This window comes from Brassica napus, chromosome A5, assembly GCF_020379485.1.
Source record: "Brassica napus cultivar Da-Ae chromosome A5, Da-Ae, whole genome shotgun sequence".
NCBI lineage: Eukaryota > Viridiplantae > Streptophyta > Magnoliopsida > Brassicales > Brassicaceae > Brassica > Brassica napus.
The window spans coordinates 6,616,895-6,634,150 of NC_063438.1; the positions used below are offsets into that span (position 1 = coordinate 6,616,895).

At 35.2% G+C, this 17,256-nt stretch overlaps 6 protein-coding genes across 6 annotated transcripts; 3 read left to right on the forward strand and 3 right to left on the reverse strand.

Annotated features, from left to right (window-relative positions):
• Positions 1-264: 264 nt before the first annotated feature.
• BNAA05G10770D (protein DESIGUAL 3) lies at positions 265-1,382 on the forward strand. The gene is made up of 3 exons (XM_013893229.3): positions 265-533; positions 662-867; positions 973-1,382. Exons 1-3 carry the CDS (start codon positions 435-437, stop codon positions 1,160-1,162), a joined length of 495 nt encoding a protein of 164 aa, XP_013748683.1. The 5' UTR covers positions 265-434; the 3' UTR covers positions 1,163-1,382.
• Positions 1,383-1,608: 226 nt separating this feature from the next.
• On the reverse strand, positions 1,609-4,213 carry LOC106451309 (beta-amylase 6). Its single transcript, XM_013893228.3, has 7 exons — positions 3,923-4,213; positions 3,367-3,840; positions 2,984-3,148; positions 2,620-2,886; positions 2,336-2,545; positions 2,034-2,267; positions 1,609-1,946 (listed from the first exon to the last, which is right to left on the reverse strand). The coding sequence occupies exons 2-7, from the start codon at positions 3,772-3,774 to the stop codon at positions 1,743-1,745; spliced, it is 1,488 nt and encodes a 495-aa protein (XP_013748682.2). The 5' UTR covers positions 3,775-3,840; positions 3,923-4,213; the 3' UTR covers positions 1,609-1,742.
• A 1,150-nt stretch (positions 4,214-5,363) lies between these two features.
• On the reverse strand, positions 5,364-6,719 carry LOC106453571 (uclacyanin 1-like). Its single transcript, XM_048780769.1, has 3 exons — positions 6,305-6,719; positions 6,072-6,207; positions 5,364-6,005 (listed from the first exon to the last, which is right to left on the reverse strand). Exons 1-3 carry the CDS (start codon positions 6,468-6,470, stop codon positions 5,528-5,530), a joined length of 780 nt encoding a protein of 259 aa, XP_048636726.1. The 5' UTR covers positions 6,471-6,719; the 3' UTR covers positions 5,364-5,527.
• A 3,706-nt stretch (positions 6,720-10,425) lies between these two features.
• On the forward strand, positions 10,426-12,701 carry LOC106437312 (traB domain-containing protein). Its single transcript, XM_022715046.2, has 9 exons — positions 10,426-11,102; positions 11,204-11,251; positions 11,330-11,389; positions 11,466-11,549; positions 11,613-11,717; positions 11,792-11,905; positions 11,987-12,087; positions 12,195-12,306; positions 12,391-12,701. The coding sequence occupies exons 1-9, from the start codon at positions 10,785-10,787 to the stop codon at positions 12,517-12,519; spliced, it is 1,071 nt and encodes a 356-aa protein (XP_022570767.2). The 5' UTR covers positions 10,426-10,784; the 3' UTR covers positions 12,520-12,701.
• A 146-nt stretch (positions 12,702-12,847) lies between these two features.
• On the forward strand, positions 12,848-14,437 carry BNAA05G10810D. Its single transcript, XM_013878219.3, has 2 exons — positions 12,848-13,826; positions 13,892-14,437. The coding sequence occupies exons 1-2, from the start codon at positions 13,503-13,505 to the stop codon at positions 14,333-14,335; spliced, it is 768 nt and encodes a 255-aa protein (XP_013733673.3). The 5' UTR covers positions 12,848-13,502; the 3' UTR covers positions 14,336-14,437.
• Positions 14,438-15,154: 717 nt separating this feature from the next.
• On the reverse strand, positions 15,155-16,405 carry LOC125609617. Its single transcript, XM_048781148.1, has 3 exons — positions 16,006-16,405; positions 15,580-15,708; positions 15,155-15,528 (listed from the first exon to the last, which is right to left on the reverse strand). The coding sequence occupies exons 1-3, from the start codon at positions 16,403-16,405 to the stop codon at positions 15,155-15,157; spliced, it is 903 nt and encodes a 300-aa protein (XP_048637105.1).
• Positions 16,406-17,256: the final 851 nt, after the last annotated feature.

Genomic DNA, 17,256 nt, shown 5'->3' on the forward strand with positions numbered 1-17,256 from the left:
TACTAATATGAATTCTAATATTGGTAAATATGTTATGATTTTGTATATTATAGAGATTATATATACTCAGATGATTAAATATGAATTATACTAACACAACCCATAAACTACATTATCAACAAAGTTGCATGTCATGGTCACCGACAAGAAATATCTTTTTGTTTCATTTTCTAACTTTTTGTTATTTAAGTTTCTCTCCTTTTCTCTCTTTTTTTTCAAACGCACTCATAACTTTACTTACCACTCCTTTATATATCTACCCATTTGGTCACAAAAGATAATTACTCATTAGACTTTTCTACTACACATTCCCATTTCCCAAATCAGACAACATTCTCTCCCTCAGAGGGAAAGCATCTCCTCTTCTTGATTCACATTTTGAACTTTAACCTTCTCAAACTATCTCCAACAAAACCAAATCCAAGTTATTAAAAATGACAAAGATAGGAGGTATTCTTGTTTGTTTAGTCATCGTGGGATTAGATGTGGCTGCTGCAATCCTCGGAATCCAAGCAGAAGTCGCTCAGAATCAGGTATTCTATATATATATCCTCTCTCGAAATTAAATATTGTATCGCATTCCATCATGATGATGATAGTTCCTACTCCAAAATGCACATGCATGCTAAAAGACGGTCTTGTTGCAAATGTGTGAATATAGGTGAAGCACATGAGGCTTTGGCTATTTGAGTGCAGAGAGCCAAGCCAGGACGCGTACAGGTTAGGTCTAGGTGCAGCCGCGGTATTGGTAATGGCTCATGTACTCATCAATTTGGTCGGAGGCTGTCTCTGTATTTGCTCTCAAGACGAGTTTCAAAGATCTTCTTCCACAAAGCAAATCTCAATGGCTTGTCTCGTTCTCACTTGGTACGTTCTTTGAGTTACTCTAAATACAATATTCTTGGTGTTAAAAATTGTCGACCCGAAATGAACGACACATGGTGTGTGTTGATTGGACGATGGTAACCACAGGATCGTATTCGCCGTTGGATTTGGGGCTTTAGTGATTGGGACGATGTCCAACAACAAGTCAAGATCCTCTTGTGGATTCACACATCACCATTTTCTCTCCATTGGAGGGATCTTGTGTTTTCTACATGCCCTCTTTTGTGTCGCTTATTACGTTTCTGCCACAGCGGCTAAAGACGCAGCTGCTAAGTGACAAAGCCATGATAAGGATGGGTGAACACAGGTGGGTGGTCCTTGTACTTGACTATATATTCCAATGGTAATTGTGTAACAATTTCATATCTATTAACAATAACATAGTATAATATTTTTTCCTCCCATTTTTAATTTGTTTTTATTTATTTCGAAGTCTCTTTTGTAATTTGGAAAGTCGTGTCATTTTGAAAAATATGAAAGCTTTGCCCTTTATGTCACGCTCTGTTGTCGCATGTGGGGTTAGAATCAATGCACTGATGATAATGACGTTTTAATGGAATCTTGTCTTTGCTTTGGTTCCTGAACTTATAATCCAGTACTGCTCTCTCTCTCTGTTCAGATACTATTATATTCCTTGGTCACGGGCATTTTTGAAAATTGTAAAACCCTAAATTCTAGAAAATACAAATACATAAAAGTGAAAAAAAATTTGACACTAAGCAGTGGAGAAATGACATGTTCACATGTATCGTTTATACGAAACTAATGCTTCAAATGAATATCATAAGGATTAATTATTTACTTGTATATACATATATCTGTATGTACACATTACATGTTTATCCATAGACGATAACCTAAGACTTGTTCCTCAAGAATGTGCTTTTCAAGAGAGACAGTACACTCTCAAAGGGTCTAATACTCATGTTTGTCTCTTCCAGCCATGGAAGTGGATCAACTGGTTCTGTTTCTTCCATTAACTTCTCAAATGATTCATCGTTTATCGATCTTTCCAATGGAAGTAGCTCATGGTTGTACCTTTCAGGTTCTGAACAATACTCCTAAATTATGAAGCAAAACATTAAAAATGCTAAATTGAATCTTTAAGCAAAGACAGTTCTTAAAAAAGGTTTTTATTTATTGCTTACTTGGTTTGCGTGCATTCGTTTTACGAATGTCTTAAACGTTGTGAAGTTCGGTTCGCTGAGAAGTCTATCAGATAACCGGAGATACGTGAACCCGAACATCCTCGGTTTACCATCTCGGTTAATTCCATTAGGCCTTGCATTTAGTATAACCTGGTTGTATCCATCTCTATCGAATCTCGGAAGCGCGTTTTCGCCAGCAACTTCAATCCCTTCTCTCCATCCACAGCTCAACACCTTCAAAAAACCAACCATTTATAAAATCAGTTTCAGTAGCATATTGTTACAATGATCAATTTGCTTACTTGCTGAACAAGTTCTTGAGGTCCGCTCTTAGCTTTTGCTGGCTGCTCAGTGTTCCTCATCTCTAGACAAGTGAAATTCAATATAGCGTGATGCCTACGCATCATTTTCGCAATCGCAGCGTAACCATCTCTGTTCTTGAGATTGTAATAACCAGCCGTAAGTTCTGCTGCATGACTTTCAGTTTTGTACCACCAATGGATCCCAGAGACCTAGAAATAAAAATCAAGAAACCATAAAATCTTGATCATGTTTCTAATGTAATTTGTGTCTTATAGAAACTCACTTTTGCTGCTAACTTGAGTTTACATCCAAGAAAAACTTTATTAGCTTCATCAAGAATCTGATCACCATGGAGAATTAACTTTCTTGCGTACCATGACAAGAAGAACCTTCCTTCTTCCACAAGGTAAGTCCCACTAGAGTCCTCGAAAAACCCGGTTGCTTCTGGAACATCGTTATACTTGCCTGCATTTTCTGGAAGGTTCCATTCCGGATGGCCCACTCTTGTAACTTCTTCCTCATAATCTGATCTTAAATACTTGTCATAGCACTGTGAAAATGAAAGAACATAGCAACAAAAAGTTATAAAAGCTCTGTTTTTTTCGAACCCTAAAAAGATTAAGAGCTGCCCCTTTCCATTTTCTTACTTGAAACTCTCCGATTCCCGGGAAAATCCATCCTTGAGTCTCACTGTAAGAAGGATATCTAAGCTCTCCAGCAGGACCAAGCCCTACTTCAATGTCTATTATAACTCCAGAGCTAATAAAATCTTCCATGTTCTCTCTAAAGCTCTTCATGTAGTCTCTGTACATCTACAAACATAGCACGCAAGGCCGGATCTGAGAATTTGGAGACAATAAATACTTACTAAGAACTTTAATAAAAAAATTTCCTTCATATTTTGGAAATATAATCTCCAAAAGTTTTTTAGTCGAGACCAATGTTTCATTAGGTTGTGCCTAGATCTGGTTCTGGTAGAACAGTTATACAATAGAAAGCAATATTTAGTTTTTTTTTTTAGTTTTCATACCTCAACAGCTGTTCTTCCACTGAATAAAGACAAGTTATCTACAGAGAGAGACAAGCACTCTTCGTTTCTATTACCACTCTTGTTCGTATAGAAGATATCTGGATTCGTCTCCCCTATTTCTAGCACCCATTTCGGTAAAGGGATGTTAACATCGTCTCCTATGTTGCCTCCGCATCTATGAAACGACATTATAGCTTGTAGTTTGAGTCCGCAGCTTTGCACGATCTCGAACAAGTTTCTGTAAGCACTCCATTGGTATTGCTTCGGACCGTTTGATTCCACGATTCCCCACCATACATCGACCATTACACCATCGACTTGACTCTGTTTCAGTTTCTTGAGCTGTTTCGTGAGCTTCTCTGCGTTTTCAAGAACGTTGTCGTTGGTTATGACTCCGAGCTGAAGCATGACGTAGACAGGAACATAGTTGGCTCACATTTTGTCGTCATACGTCGTCGTATCGAACTCTCTCCCCTGCGATGGTCTAATAAGATTCAAACTTACCCCAAAACCAGAGACGGTTCAGAAGATGTCAAAGATTCTTGTCGTCACTAACCTTTGGTTCTGTTGTAGTTGAAGACACTCCAGAAGAAGCAGTGGCTTGTGGCGTTCTTGAGGATACTTTGGTTGAGAATCTCCAGTGGGATCGACTTTTGCTTTCTTCACCTCTGACTAGTATCTGAGATCCTTTGTAGAGATTTCTTCCGTTGATCAGGTTAGGGCTCATCATCCTCAATACGGTTGTCATGGTACCTTGTGCTTCAAGAAACTTGCAAAGTATTAAGCTTTACTGGATCATTAAGTCCAGTTTTTTTTTTTTGTTTCTGTCGTTTTTTCCTTTCCGTCATACGTATGTTATCAACAAAACGTGGCCATAATTTTATTGCCCAATTATTTTTGTTTTTTTGTACAGTCACGTTTCTTTTCCTGCTTTTTTAAATTTCCATGAAAAGAAAAACAGAGGAATGAATGATCATTTACGTATATAATCTTTATGATATTAGAGTTTTCTTTTGCTTATATTGTTTTGAGTTATGACCTTATAGGTTTACAAATCTTGTACCAATATTTTTCGTATAATTTACATCCAGTGGCGGAGGTATAAACAAAATCTACCAGGGTCAAAATTATATACATAAAATTATTGAAATTTTTTTATAAAGCAATCATGCTTTATTTTTATAAAATACAATAAAAAGTTAGATAATAAATATGTTAACCCTTGAAATAAATTTTTCTACCACTTTTATTAAATGCTTTGAAAATAAATTCACAGCAAAAAAAAATTAAAGCTAAAGAATTAAAAAAATTAAACCTATTTTCTAAATGAAAATTTTGCTGCCAACAATCTTGTTTTAAGGTACTCAATGCATTAGGATGAAAATCTCTTATAAATATTTTCTTCGATATCATGCATAATTTGTCGTTTTTTTGACTCGAAACTTAAATCTACGGATGTAAGATATTAATAAACCTTTGTCTAAGGGGATGTATTCAATCTAAAATTTGAGGTGATTTAATTTTTAACAAGATTTTAGATGATTTTAAGGAATTGTAAAAAATAAAATGATTTTTGTTAAACCACTCTAAAATATCACCTAAAACTATGAGATTTGAGTTTTATTTTTTTTTAACTAAGAAACTCTTTCAAACACTCCAAAATCAATTGAAAACTGTAAAACTCCACCACTTAAAATATATTCAATAACAGTGGATTTCAGAGTATTTTATAAAATGTCAAGTTCAATAACACTGGATTTTAAATGAGTTTTAAATATTCATGTTTCAATAACAGTGAATTTGTCATTTTGACACAAATCACATAAAACTTTCAATTGAATAAACCCCTATAGTCTCCCTTGCAAATTAACTTTAGATTACCAAAAAAAAAATTAAGAGTTGCTATGTAGTTGATTAATACGTGTTCCCCTCTGTATATAAATCGTGACAATAGATAATATTCGAGAAATAAACGGATATACAATGGTTTGAAAAAAAACGCGGATATACAATGGTAGATACTGAGATACAGAAGAGAACACAAACAAAAAACAGCATATTTAATCTTGTACAACAAAACACATATTCTCATATAAAACCAAAATAAAGTAAAGGCAGACACATTAGCCTCAGCAAACAAAACTCTCTCTACTTAAAACACTTAGAACAAATGAAGCATCATAGTTACCATGAATCCGAATCCCAAAACAAAGCTCTTAGTGGAAGATGAGGAGGAGTCAACCGGAGGAGCTCCTGCGCCGGAAAGATCAGCCGTCGTGCCGGTAGTACTAGAAGGGAAGCTCCCGACGGTTTTGGTGGTGGTGCTGCTTGAGCTAGCTGCAGGTGAGCCTGGGAACAACGGCAGAGAAGTCCCCGCTGCAGACCCTGGAGAAAGCGCCGGTGCTTGTGCCGGCAGAATAGGCAGAGAGGAGGGAGGAACCGGAGTTGAAGAAGAAGGAGCGATGGGATTAAGAGGCAACAGAGGTTGTACTGGTAGAACAGAAGAAGGTGAAGGCGCGTTTAGAGATGGGACAGAGTTTTGAAGCGGTGCGGTTGGTGCTGCGTTTGCGTTTGGAAGAACGTTTACTTCGAGTTTCATCCCTTGGGTACAATGTCCCGGCATTCCACAAATGAAGTACCTAAACAAAATTGATCAAGAGTTATAAATATTTCTAAAGTATTTATGTAATGTCTTAACTTGTCACCTTTTTCCAGGAGTAGTGAGGGGAACAATGGAGTTTCCATTAGCGAACGTTATAAGCGGTTTAACCGCTTGGCAGCTGTCGAACTCAGGCTTTGTGACTTCAACAACGTCGTGGAATGCAGAAGGGTAAGAGAAAACTGTTTGGAGCAAGAAAAAAGTTTTGTTGTATAGTCTCTTTTTAGTTCTTGTTGAATTTTGAAACAAAGTTTAACATAAAGATGTGTGATTAGTTACCAAGATTGTCTCCAACAGCAAATGTTTGTCCTGCAGCCCACGTTCCAAGATTAGCTCCAACAGTCCAACCACTAGGACCACCAATGGTATGGTCTGTAGCTACTGCTAAACCGATGAGGGTAGTGGCGAGAACCAAGATTATGATCTGCATTTCTCTGCATGCCATTTTTATTTGATGGGGAAATCAACAAGAATATTGAAAGATGGATCAAAGAGATGATGATGATGATGTTTGGTGCTTCATATTTGGTGTCAAATGCGTGTATATATAGTAGTTTAAGAAGAAGGATAGATTGAAAAGAATCTTTTGTGAGTAGTGTTGGTAAATAATGTTGAGAGTTAGTATTTATGTTGGAACAAGTAAAGAACTAATAATGGAGCAATAATATTTTTTTTGTTTTACCTAATCCATTAATAACCAGATAACGTTCTTGGTGCTTACACTTGTCCAGGGATAAACAGTTTAGGTGCACCTAAAGCAAGTTCCTTTACTTCTTTTTGAGTTTACAAAAAACAGGCAAAGCCTATATGCAATTCAAAGAGTCCGGTCCATAAAAGTTACACAACTTTCTGTATACAAGAGCCAGTCTGTGTACACGTAATGGACCTCAGCACAAAGTCAAGAAAATCTGTGAGATGATGTTAATCTATCATTTTTATTATCATAACATCAAGAGAAATTCCATAAGATAGTCATTTTGAATTTTTCTTCACAAAAATAACCTTTAGAAAAAAATGACCAAAAATTTTTTTATTAAAGAATAAAAATACATTTATACCCTATATTAACTAATCTAGACTTATAGTTTAGAGTCAAGAGGTGACGTTTTGAGAATAGAGTTTCAAATTTTAAAAAGTAAAAAAGAAATATTAAAATTTTCAAAATAAAAAAAAAACGATTTTGGTCATTTTTCTTTTTCGAAAACTATTTTTGTGACAAAAACTTAAAACTGATTATTTAAGAGAATTACCGGACGTCACTAGTTTTTTTTGTTTTTTTAATATTAGAATGCATGTATTTTCGGAAACTATGGTTTTGTCAACGTACAAAATACAAAAGACTCGATTGAAAGGACTTACCGCCAAGTTTCAAAAAAAAAAAAAAAGGATTTACCGCAGCGGTAAAGAAATAATGATTTAACAATAGTGTCACTATCTAAGGTGGTTATTTCAGTTAGTCTACAGTCAACAAAAAGCTATCTTTATCCCCAAGAACCCTATATAACCCTCACTCGAAGCCACATCATCTTTCACAGTAGCAAAAGAGAAGAAACAGAGTAAGTTTCGTAAAATCTCGCGAATATTTAAGATAAAGAGCTTAGTAGCCTCTCTCTCTCTCTCTCTCTCTTGCTAACTTTCTGCAGAAGAGAAGAAACAGAGTAGGTTTCTCGTGAAGGTTTAGGATCAAGATTCGTCATTCAATCTCGCTCTTAAGGTAACTTTCTCCAGATTCCTTACTAAATCATGTCTCGTAACATTAAGAATTAGATAGAATATCTCTTCTAGTCTCGAGTAATCCCTAGAATGAACAGACTCAGCTCTTCCTCGCTGTTACTGTAAAACAGAGTCTTGACTCTGTTTCAAGAACAGATTCCTTGGGATGGAAGTAAACAGAGATGATGCGGATGAATTTCTCCAGAACTTTTTCGAACAACTAGGGTAATATTATAATCTAATTAACATTCCACAATCATCTGTACGTCTAATTGCACTCTCAACATCATTGGCAATAGAGTCTATCATTATCAGAAGAAGCTGCAGTTGCAGAAACAACGGATGCATGGAATATCAACGCTCTTCTCCAACCTCAGGTACTCTTTTTCTCTTTTTTCTGCTTTTTTTTTTTTGGTTCTTATCCGCAAAACAAAGTTGTAAAATGATCTTTTTTTCGTAGAAACAAGCACCACCACCACAACAGGCACAAACGTATGATGCAGCAAGATTTTTAGAGAACCTTGATCAACTCTTCGGAACAGATACAGTATACACAGAAGATCAGTCTCTACTATTCGGATCCAACAAGCGTACTATTGCTGTTGATCCAACTCAACAATTGTTCAGCTCAATTCTAAATCAATGCTACATGGCTGAAAAAAGTACAAGAAGTATCAATCCAACTATTCAAACTGGACGTTCTCCATCTCAGGTAATATATAATCTATCTTCTGATATAATCTGCCACTCTTGATGTTAATGGACCCTTGATGTATTTTCCGGGCATGTAGGCCTTATTCACAGCTCCATCAGAGTCTATCCACTTCATGCATGATGGCTCTTCAGTTGATACTTGTGCTTCTGCGGATTCTAATCAACAACAACCGAGGAAAAGACAAAGACGGTGACCAATCTGACTATATGATCCAGCTGAAAACTACGAGGATTCTAGATCTTTCTTACGATTTATCTCTCTCTCTCTCTCTAGCCATCTTTAAGATTATGTTAAGTCGTTTCAATTTGAGAACTAACTACTTGCCTTTTAACTTGGGTTGTGAAGTGGTTAGGATTGATGGCTACCACTTTCACATGGGATATGCTTTTTAGCATTTTTAGACAATGTGTCTTGCATGGTAGTTTTAGACTCTCTAACACAGGAATATACATTCAGCTATACAACGAATGATATATTTATTTTCTGCTGCTATTGCTACTGCCATTGCTTTTCTTTTTTTTTGGTAGTGATGTAGGATCACATGCAGAGAGATAAAATTTGGGAAACTTGTATAAATATAAAATATAAGAACAGGAGTTGAGTGCTTTAGCAAACAAGCGCCTGCCTATTGCTTGAGTGATTACTAATGTACTATATGTTTCAAATGTAACTTATTAATGGAGCTGATGAATTCAAAAGTTTCAGAGCTTGCTCCAAATTCACCAACTTCAGAAAAGACAGTCCATGTCAAACTAAATTCTCTATGCACTTAACTTGTCTTGTCTTGTGAGATAGAACCTTGATATCAAATAGTCTCGTGAGATGGAGTTGGATGCACTGCTCAGCCATTTTTGTTCTGTCTTACAGAGCCACATCATATATAATCGTTATAGTACATGTTTTTATATAGTATTCTTGTTAAGTTTGAAAAATAAAAAAAAATAACTCAATCCCAAGTTATATGTTTTTTTTTTCTGTTGAAGCAATGCTCGCCCTTTTTAGGTTCATTGACTAAATAGTTATGTGATTAATTAAAAAAATAATATTACATTTGGTATCCTATTTTATTTCAGTTTTTTGAAGGCTATAAACAAGATTATGTTGAGATGGTTCATTGAAAAAATAAGGGTCTCACTGGTTCAAACACAACGGTTACGGGAGTTTACGAATGCGCATGGTTGCGGTTTCTAGCGGTTTTAAGAGATTTCTACGACTGGTTCTACAGTTAGAAATTAGTGCGTTTACGGGATACTTATGACTGGTTAATTACCAAATGCAGCAGCGCTTAAATAATAAATTAACAATATTTATATTTTATATAATTATAAAAAATATCAAAATCATAATATTATAATAAAGATAAAAATTATATTTAGAAAATTATAGTTTTAAATTTTAAAAATTATATAAAATATTTTTATTGAATATTTGTATTTTTGTATTTATTTTAGTTTTTCTTAAAAGAAAAAAAAATATTTATCCTCTCACAACCGTCCGCAAACGCTAACTGAAAGCAACTTTTGAATTTATGAGGTTTATAATAGTTTGAAGCAGTTTAAAACAATTTGAGTGATTGTTGCAAAACACCAAAGAATCGATACCAGCCATACAAAAACTGCGGGGTAACCAATCATTCTTTTAGTGTCAAATTAATATAAAATGGATGGAACCTCACACTTGAGTGAGAAATGAGCTAAGTCTAATCTATGATAAACTCTAGATTTAATTCAACCATATCCTTTCTCATCCATTTTGCTCTGAAGATGTAAATGACTTATTAATATATTGAACAAAATTATCATTAGATTGTCTTTGACTGACAGGAGAAAGAATGTTATTTGTTTTTTACAAGGTAACACTCTAAAAATAGTGTGACTAAGATAAATATAAGAATAATCAATAAAATAAAATGGTACCAAGTTCATGATTTTGCATACCTTCATGGCTATATGATATGACTGTTTCAATTTGTGTGACTAAAAATTTTATTCTTTTTTCCTCAAAATATTATGTTTTAATAATCAACATAATATGTAAAATTAATTACAATAGTCAATAAATAAAATGATAGATTCTCCATTCATTAAAAGAAAGTTCATAAACCAGTAACAGAATCTATGAGATTTAAATTTTTAAAGAAGAAAGAAACTTTTTGGAATTAGATTTTACTTTAACTATAGGGCAAGAAGCTAAATATGTTTCTCCTTTGCTCCTTTTTCGCAATTAAATTAAATTTCTTTTAGACAACATTTGAAAACTAAATTCACTAAAACAAAACAAAAAGTGAAGGCACTCTGTGTTCTGCCATTGTAATAGCTTCCCTGATCGTCAATGGAACCGACGGTAGCACCACCGGAGCCGGAGGCTCAATCCGGAGACATCTCTTTAAGAGATAACATAGTGAATGTGGAGAAAACAGAGGAGGAGGAGGAAGAACATAGCGATTCCGGTTCAGCAATAACCGGAGTCGATTTGATCTTTGTTGCTGGCGACGATGATATCAGTATTGGAGCGGAATGTGTTGTGGAGAGGACGAACATGGAGCTGCCTGAGGAATACGCGAATAGCGTTATGGTTCTGACGTGCGGTTCCAAAGCTGAAGGTGGATCTTGCGATGTGTATTTGATTGGCACTGCTCATGTCTCAGAGGTTGTCTTCTTTTTTTTTTTTTTTAAACATTCGATCTTTACGTCAGGAACATTGATTCGATTGTTGTTTCAATCTTCTCGTTTTTTTTTTGGTTTTTATAGGAATCATGTCGAGAAGTTGAAGCTATAGTCAGCTACATGAAACCAGAGGTTTTTTGTCCTTTACAGTGAACTCTTTTGTTTTATGTCTTTATCTCTCTCTAAGTATGTGGCTGATGTGTGTTGCAGGTCGTGTTCGTGGAGTTGTGTGCAAGCCGGTTGTCTATTCTCACTCCTCAGGCTGTGAAGGTTGTTCTATCTCTTTTTCTATTTAGTATCCATGCTCTTTCTTGAAAGTTGCGATGTTTTTTTTCGTGTGTTTCAGATTCCGACCGTGTGGGAAATGATAGACATGTGGAAGAAGAAACACAACCCATTCGGAATAGCCTACGGATGGTTTCTTGCAAAGGCATGTTTCCTCTGTTTTTGATTTATTTTTACAATTAATTTAGTTTTTTTTTTCTTATGTTAGATCGCAAGCAAGCTTGATGTTTTACCTGGTGCTGAGTTTCGTGTGGCGTATGAAGAGGCAGTCAAATATGGTGGCCAGGTGATTCTGGGTGATCGTCCAGTGCAGGTGACTTTTGGTGGTTCTTAGTCTTAAAATTTTGCTTTTAGGGAATCTTATGCACTGGTGTTTGTTGGAAGCAGATCACGTTAAAGAGAACATGGGCTAAAATGCCTATATGGCATAAAGTAAAGTTTTTGTATGGCTTAGTGTTTCAAGCTGTCTTTTTACCGAGCCCTGAGGAACTTGAAAAGATGGTAAACAAATCTTTTGCTTCCTTTTTATTTAAAGGTTATGTGATTCAGTCAAGTGTTAATTTATTTTGTATGAGTTATTAGCTGAAAGCTATGAACGATGTGGATATGCTGACATTGGTGATCCAACAAATGAGCAAGGAGTTTCCATCTCTCATGGATACACTTGTGCATGAGCGAGATAAGTTAGTATTGTATTCCTCTCTCTCTATGTATATAAAGTTCATCAAGATTAGTTGATTGCTTTCTCTAAAACTTGTGTTATTTTTTTTTTTTGCATTATGTAACTCAGGTACATGTCATGTATGTTGTCAAGAGTTGCATGTGAGCATAGCTCGGTGGTGGCAGTTGTTGGTAGAGGGCATCTTCAAGGGATCAAAAAGAACTGGGACCAGCCTATAAATGTAAGTCACAAACTTTTTAATCTTGAAATCATTATGCATAAGAAAAGAGCTGAGCTAATCACTACTGTGCTAATGGTATTACAGATGAAGGATCTGTTGGAGATACCGACGAATAAATCAGTTTTTACTGTAAAGAATGTTCTGAAATCTCTGGCAGTTTTAGTCATTGGGGCAGCCATAGTTTCCCGCATATACCTTGTAGGCAGAAGTTAAAGAATCTCATGGCAGGGAGAGTTTCTCATGAGGACAGTAAAAGTTAGGCTTAAATAACAGATGGTTAACATTGATCTTCAGCAACTGTTCTATTCTTTGTTGACATGATTTTTACTTATCTTTGGTTTATTGGTTGAATAATTTTATAACAGTTTATACAAAATAAAAAATCTTTCCCCTCCCAGGTCTTTACTCAACTACTATTTCCTTTCAGAAAACATCTCAAATTTCTTTACACTAGATCGTTTTTAGTCCCATGACTCCCATCATGTCTCAAACCTTAAAGCATCATTAGTGGGGGGGGGGGGGGGGGGGGGGGGGGGATCATATGGTCTCTCGTAGTTTATACACTTGTATTGTATGAGAGACTAATTCTCCGCATATCATTTTCCTAGTGGCTTACTTATTTTAATTTTCTTTAGACTCTAAAGAATTCTTCTTTACTGATGTTCTTACGTTAATTATATATAAGAAAAAATATTGCCATGAATTACAAACCATCAAATTACCAACACCTAAAAGTAATGTATCACAAACCACATGATGAACTATATGATGGACAATGTTATGTAATTTATATCATAACTTGCATATGTCTGCCAACTATATTAGTTTGCGTCTTCTCTGTATTGTTATGTCACATATGTGATGACTTAATGATTCATATAACTTATGTGATGACTTATAGTTCATATAACTTGTACTTATTTTCCATTTATATTATTGTCTTCTTTTCTTCTAGTTTTTTCCATTCTTCCGTTATTCCACTAACTACCTAACAGACACACACACACAGTGACACACACACAAGACCCAACTACACATCAAGTTACTATCATGAATTTCTTGTTTCCCTTAAGTCTTTTTTACATGCATTTCAGCAACTTGCACTCTTTACTCTATATATATACACGTTACGCATTGTGAAATCACAATACTTTTGTTTCCCATAAACATACCAAAACATTTTTTTATTTGTAAATATGATTGTGACAATAGTCTCATACACCCAAGAATTCACCATGGAAATCAACGAACAAGAACCTGTGTTGGACATTAAGAAACGTTTAGAACAATTCCTTCAGATCCCAACATCATCTTTAACACTCTTTGTCTCTTGTTGGGAGCTCCTCGACGGTCTCGACATCGATGATTACCCAATCATCTCACACGGCACCAGAATCGACCTCACCGTCACTCCCCTTTTCACCTCACCTTCTTTTACCAACCCCGCCGTTAAAAAAATCCACGTCACCGTCAAGTTCCCATCAAAACAGTTCTCCATCGAAGTAGACAAAACCGAAACGGTAACTTAATGTTACATCTCACATCTCATTACAGTTTCTTGATTCACAAGTTCATTTTGTTCTAGGTAAGTAGCTTGAAGGACAAGATTTACATCGTGGAGAATACACCGATAAAGCGAATGCAGTTATACTTCTCCGGAATCGAGCTAGCTGATGATTTTCGAAACCTAAACGAATACGGAATCGGAGAGTTCTCGGAGATTGTCGTGTTTCTCAAGTCAATCAATCGAGCCAAAGACGTTGCCCCGGTGAAGAAACTATGTTTCTTGGTGCAGACGTCATCGAGTTTATTCAACGGCGCAAGTATCCCCGTAGAGATTAAGGACTCGTGTACCATCTCAGAGATGAGAGAAGGATTACAAGCTAACAAGACTTTGCCAAGAGACGAGTATATATTCGTACACAAGCAACGGATTATGCGAGAGAATTGTAGTCTTCGGTGGCATGGTGTTGAAAATGGCGACACTCTTTTTGTGTTTAAAGGATCTGTTAGTCGTGGAAGTTACTGAGACTTCCATAATTAAGATTCATATTCGAGTTTCTTTGATAAAAAAATCTCCCTCAAGAATGACATTATGCAATTTTCATATATTGACACAAACGTTACAATTTTTTTTTACTTTTAATTTTTTTTATAAAATTTTAAATTTTAATTTGAAAAAAATAATTTCTTTTTGTTATTATTTTATTCGTTGGGAAACAAAATACACCGATTATACTACATATCCTGGTTACACACAACTGTATCATTACATTTCAAAAGTTAGGCAAACACATAATCTTTAAAATATATATATATATATATATATATATATATATATATATATATATATAACTCATAATTGTATAAATGATAGTACGACTAATTAACAGGACTACATATCTGGACATAATCGAATAAATATATTCAAAAGAGACCTTATAAATATTATTTTTTAACTGAATGTGCGACTAAAGGACTCTTCAAAATGATATACTATTGATTACCTAGGTTTCGGAACAAGTCTTCGGGTATTTTCAAAGCTGTAAGCCTGTAACTAAAACGATACAAGTTACAATCCAGTTTGGGCAACGTTAGAGCATCCACAATGGTGGATTAGATGAAAGAGTCCTTATGATTAGTTTAATATTTTTTTTTTTGAATTGTTAAGGACTCTAATCAAAATAGTGTGTTCAATGGTGTTCCCCAATTAGGAGTTCTTAGAAATAAAAAATATTTTTTTTTTAAAGTGAAATTAAAATTTTATTTATTGCATGAATAAAAATAAAAATACAATAATTAAACTTAAAGATATTCTTAATTATTAATACTCACCACCAAATTTATTTCAAATATGCTCAATTAAATCTTTTTTCAATTGTTCATGTATACGCCTATCCCGAAGATCTTTCTGATTCTGATTGACAAACATGTTATTGAGATTTGTAGGCCTGTCGGTTTCGGTTTCCACCTGTGAACTTCTGGTGACGCTTCCTTCTTCCAATTCCGATATGTCGATACGAGTGTATCCATTGTGTTCATTTTCGACTATCATATTATGTATTATGATACATGCTCGCATAATCTTCCCTGTCTTTTCTTTGTCCCAAGTAAGAGCCGGGTTTTTGACAATCGCAAATCGAGCTTGCAATACTCCAAAAGTCCGCTCCACATATTTTCGGGCTGCTTCTTGAGTTTTAACAAATAACTCTGCTTTAGGACCTTAAGTAAGTGAGATAGATTGGATAAATGTTGACCATTTTGGATATATACCGTCTGTGAGGTAGTAAGCGAACTTATACTTGTGTCCGTTGACCACGTATTCTAACCTTGGTGCTCGACCTTCTGTAATGTCCTCAAAAACAGGAGACCGATCAAGGACATTAATATCGTTTAACGTACCTGGAGGACCAAAAAAAGCGTGTCATATCCAAAGATCTTGTGAAGCTACAGCCTCTAAAACAATTGTCGGTTTTCTTGATCCACGTGCGTACTGTCCTTTCCAAGAGGTTGGGCAATTTTTTCACTCCCAATGCATACAGTCAATGCTCCCAACCATCCCAGGAAACCCGCGTTTCTCTCCAATATCGAGTAGTCGTTGAAGATCTTCTGGCATAGGTCTTCGTAGATACTCATTTCCAAATAACCGTATTATTCTGTCAGTGAAATTATGTAAACACGAAAGTGCCGTGCTCTCACCAAGTCGGAGATATTCGTCCACCGCGTCAGCCGCAGAACCATAAGCAAGCATACGAATTGCTGCCGTACATTTTTGTAGTGGAGAAAGACCAGACCTCCCGGTAGCATCTCTTCTTTGTTGAAAGAATGGAACGTTCACTGAGAGGCTATGGACAATATGCAAGAATAATTCCTTGTTCATACGGAAACGGCGTCTGAATAAATGTGGTTCAAATGCGGGATTGTCGCTGAAGTAGTCATTCCATAGACGGTTGTGTCCTGCTTCACGGTTTCGTTCTATATAAGTACGTTTCCGTTGCTTATTGGTTTGGGCCTCAATGTTGTTGAAAGTATCTTCGCAGATTTCGTCAAAAATTTCGTCCAATCTTTCTTCCAAATCATTGGATGAAGATGATGACATCCTGGTTTAGAAACATATGTATAAGTTTTTTTTTTATCTCAATACACATGTATAAGTTATTCTGTTTTTTTATGTATAATGTATAAGTTAATTTTTTAAACCTTAATACACATGCATAAATTATTCTTTTTTTTATGAATAATGTATAAGTTAATTTTTTAAACCTTAATACACATGCATAAATTATTCTTTTTTTTTATGAATAATGTATAAGTTAATTTTTTAAACCTAAATACACATGCATAAATTATTCTTTTTTTTTGAAGAATGTATAAGTTTATTTTCTTTAATCTCGCAACACATGTATAAATATTGTATAATGTATAAGTTAATTTTCTTTAATCTCGCAACACATGTATAAATATTGTATAATGTATAAATTGAATTGAGATTAAAAAGAGAAAGAACTTGAGAAACACAACAACATAAGATAGACAAAGTGATAGTTGCATAAGTTAATTTTGTTTATCTATATGCATACGACTTGTGATAGTTGAATTACCTAAACAGAAGAGGAGAACTTGAGATAGACAAAGTGATAGTTGAGAAAGAGAAGAACCACGTTTGATGAAGAACACAAAGTTTGATAGACAAAGTGATAGTTGATAGTTGAGAATATTACAACCTCTCCGAGAAACAGAGGAGGAAACAAGAGGAAACAAGTCTGATGAAGGAGCTACAAACACTACAACTACTTATAGTACATAAGCTAAACCCGTGACAGTCTTCACATGCGGCAAAGACCAAAACCCGTGACTTGGTTAGTCAACAACTCCATAAGCATCTGTGACTTGGTTAGTACAACTACTGCTGCACCTGCAAGAAAGATGAAACAAAGACCCGTGACTTGG

Coding starts and splice junctions, on each gene's coding strand:
- BNAA05G10810D (XM_013878219.3), top strand. CDS start 13,503: ATGATTGTGACAATAGTCTCATACACCCAAGAATTCACCATGGAAATC. Junction 13,827..13,891: donor AAGTAGACAAAACCGAAACG/GTAACTTAATGT, acceptor ATTTTGTTCTAG/GTAAGTAGCTTGAAGGACAA.
- LOC125609617 (XM_048781148.1), bottom strand. CDS start 16,405: ATGTCATCATCTTCATCCAATGATTTGGAAGAAAGATTGGACGAAATT. Junction 15,709..16,005: donor GGACGAATATCTCCGACTTG/GTGAGAGCACGG, acceptor TTGGTCCTCCAG/GTACGTTAAACGATATTAAT. Junction 15,529..15,579: donor CGCTTACTACCTCACAGACG/GTATATATCCAA, acceptor CACTTACTTAAG/GTCCTAAAGCAGAGTTATTT.
- LOC106451309 (XM_013893228.3), bottom strand. CDS start 3,774: ATGCTTCAGCTCGGAGTCATAACCAACGACAACGTTCTTGAAAACGCA. Junction 3,149..3,366: donor GTGGAAGAACAGCTGTTGAG/GTATGAAAACTA, acceptor CTATGTTTGTAG/ATGTACAGAGACTACATGAA. Junction 2,546..2,619: donor AACTCAAGTTAGCAGCAAAA/GTGAGTTTCTAT, acceptor TTTTATTTCTAG/GTCTCTGGGATCCATTGGTG.
- LOC106437312 (XM_022715046.2), top strand. CDS start 10,785: ATGGAACCGACGGTAGCACCACCGGAGCCGGAGGCTCAATCCGGAGAC. Junction 11,103..11,203: donor GCACTGCTCATGTCTCAGAG/GTTGTCTTCTTT, acceptor TGGTTTTTATAG/GAATCATGTCGAGAAGTTGA. Junction 12,088..12,194: donor CTTGTGCATGAGCGAGATAA/GTTAGTATTGTA, acceptor TATGTAACTCAG/GTACATGTCATGTATGTTGT.
- BNAA05G10770D (XM_013893229.3), top strand. CDS start 435: ATGACAAAGATAGGAGGTATTCTTGTTTGTTTAGTCATCGTGGGATTA. Junction 534..661: donor CAGAAGTCGCTCAGAATCAG/GTATTCTATATA, acceptor GTGTGAATATAG/GTGAAGCACATGAGGCTTTG. Junction 868..972: donor GCTTGTCTCGTTCTCACTTG/GTACGTTCTTTG, acceptor TGGTAACCACAG/GATCGTATTCGCCGTTGGAT.
- LOC106453571 (XM_048780769.1), bottom strand. CDS start 6,470: ATGGCATGCAGAGAAATGCAGATCATAATCTTGGTTCTCGCCACTACC. Junction 6,208..6,304: donor TGCTGTTGGAGACAATCTTG/GTAACTAATCAC, acceptor TGCTCCAAACAG/TTTTCTCTTACCCTTCTGCA. Junction 6,006..6,071: donor CTCACTACTCCTGGAAAAAG/GTGACAAGTTAA, acceptor AATTTTGTTTAG/GTACTTCATTTGTGGAATGC.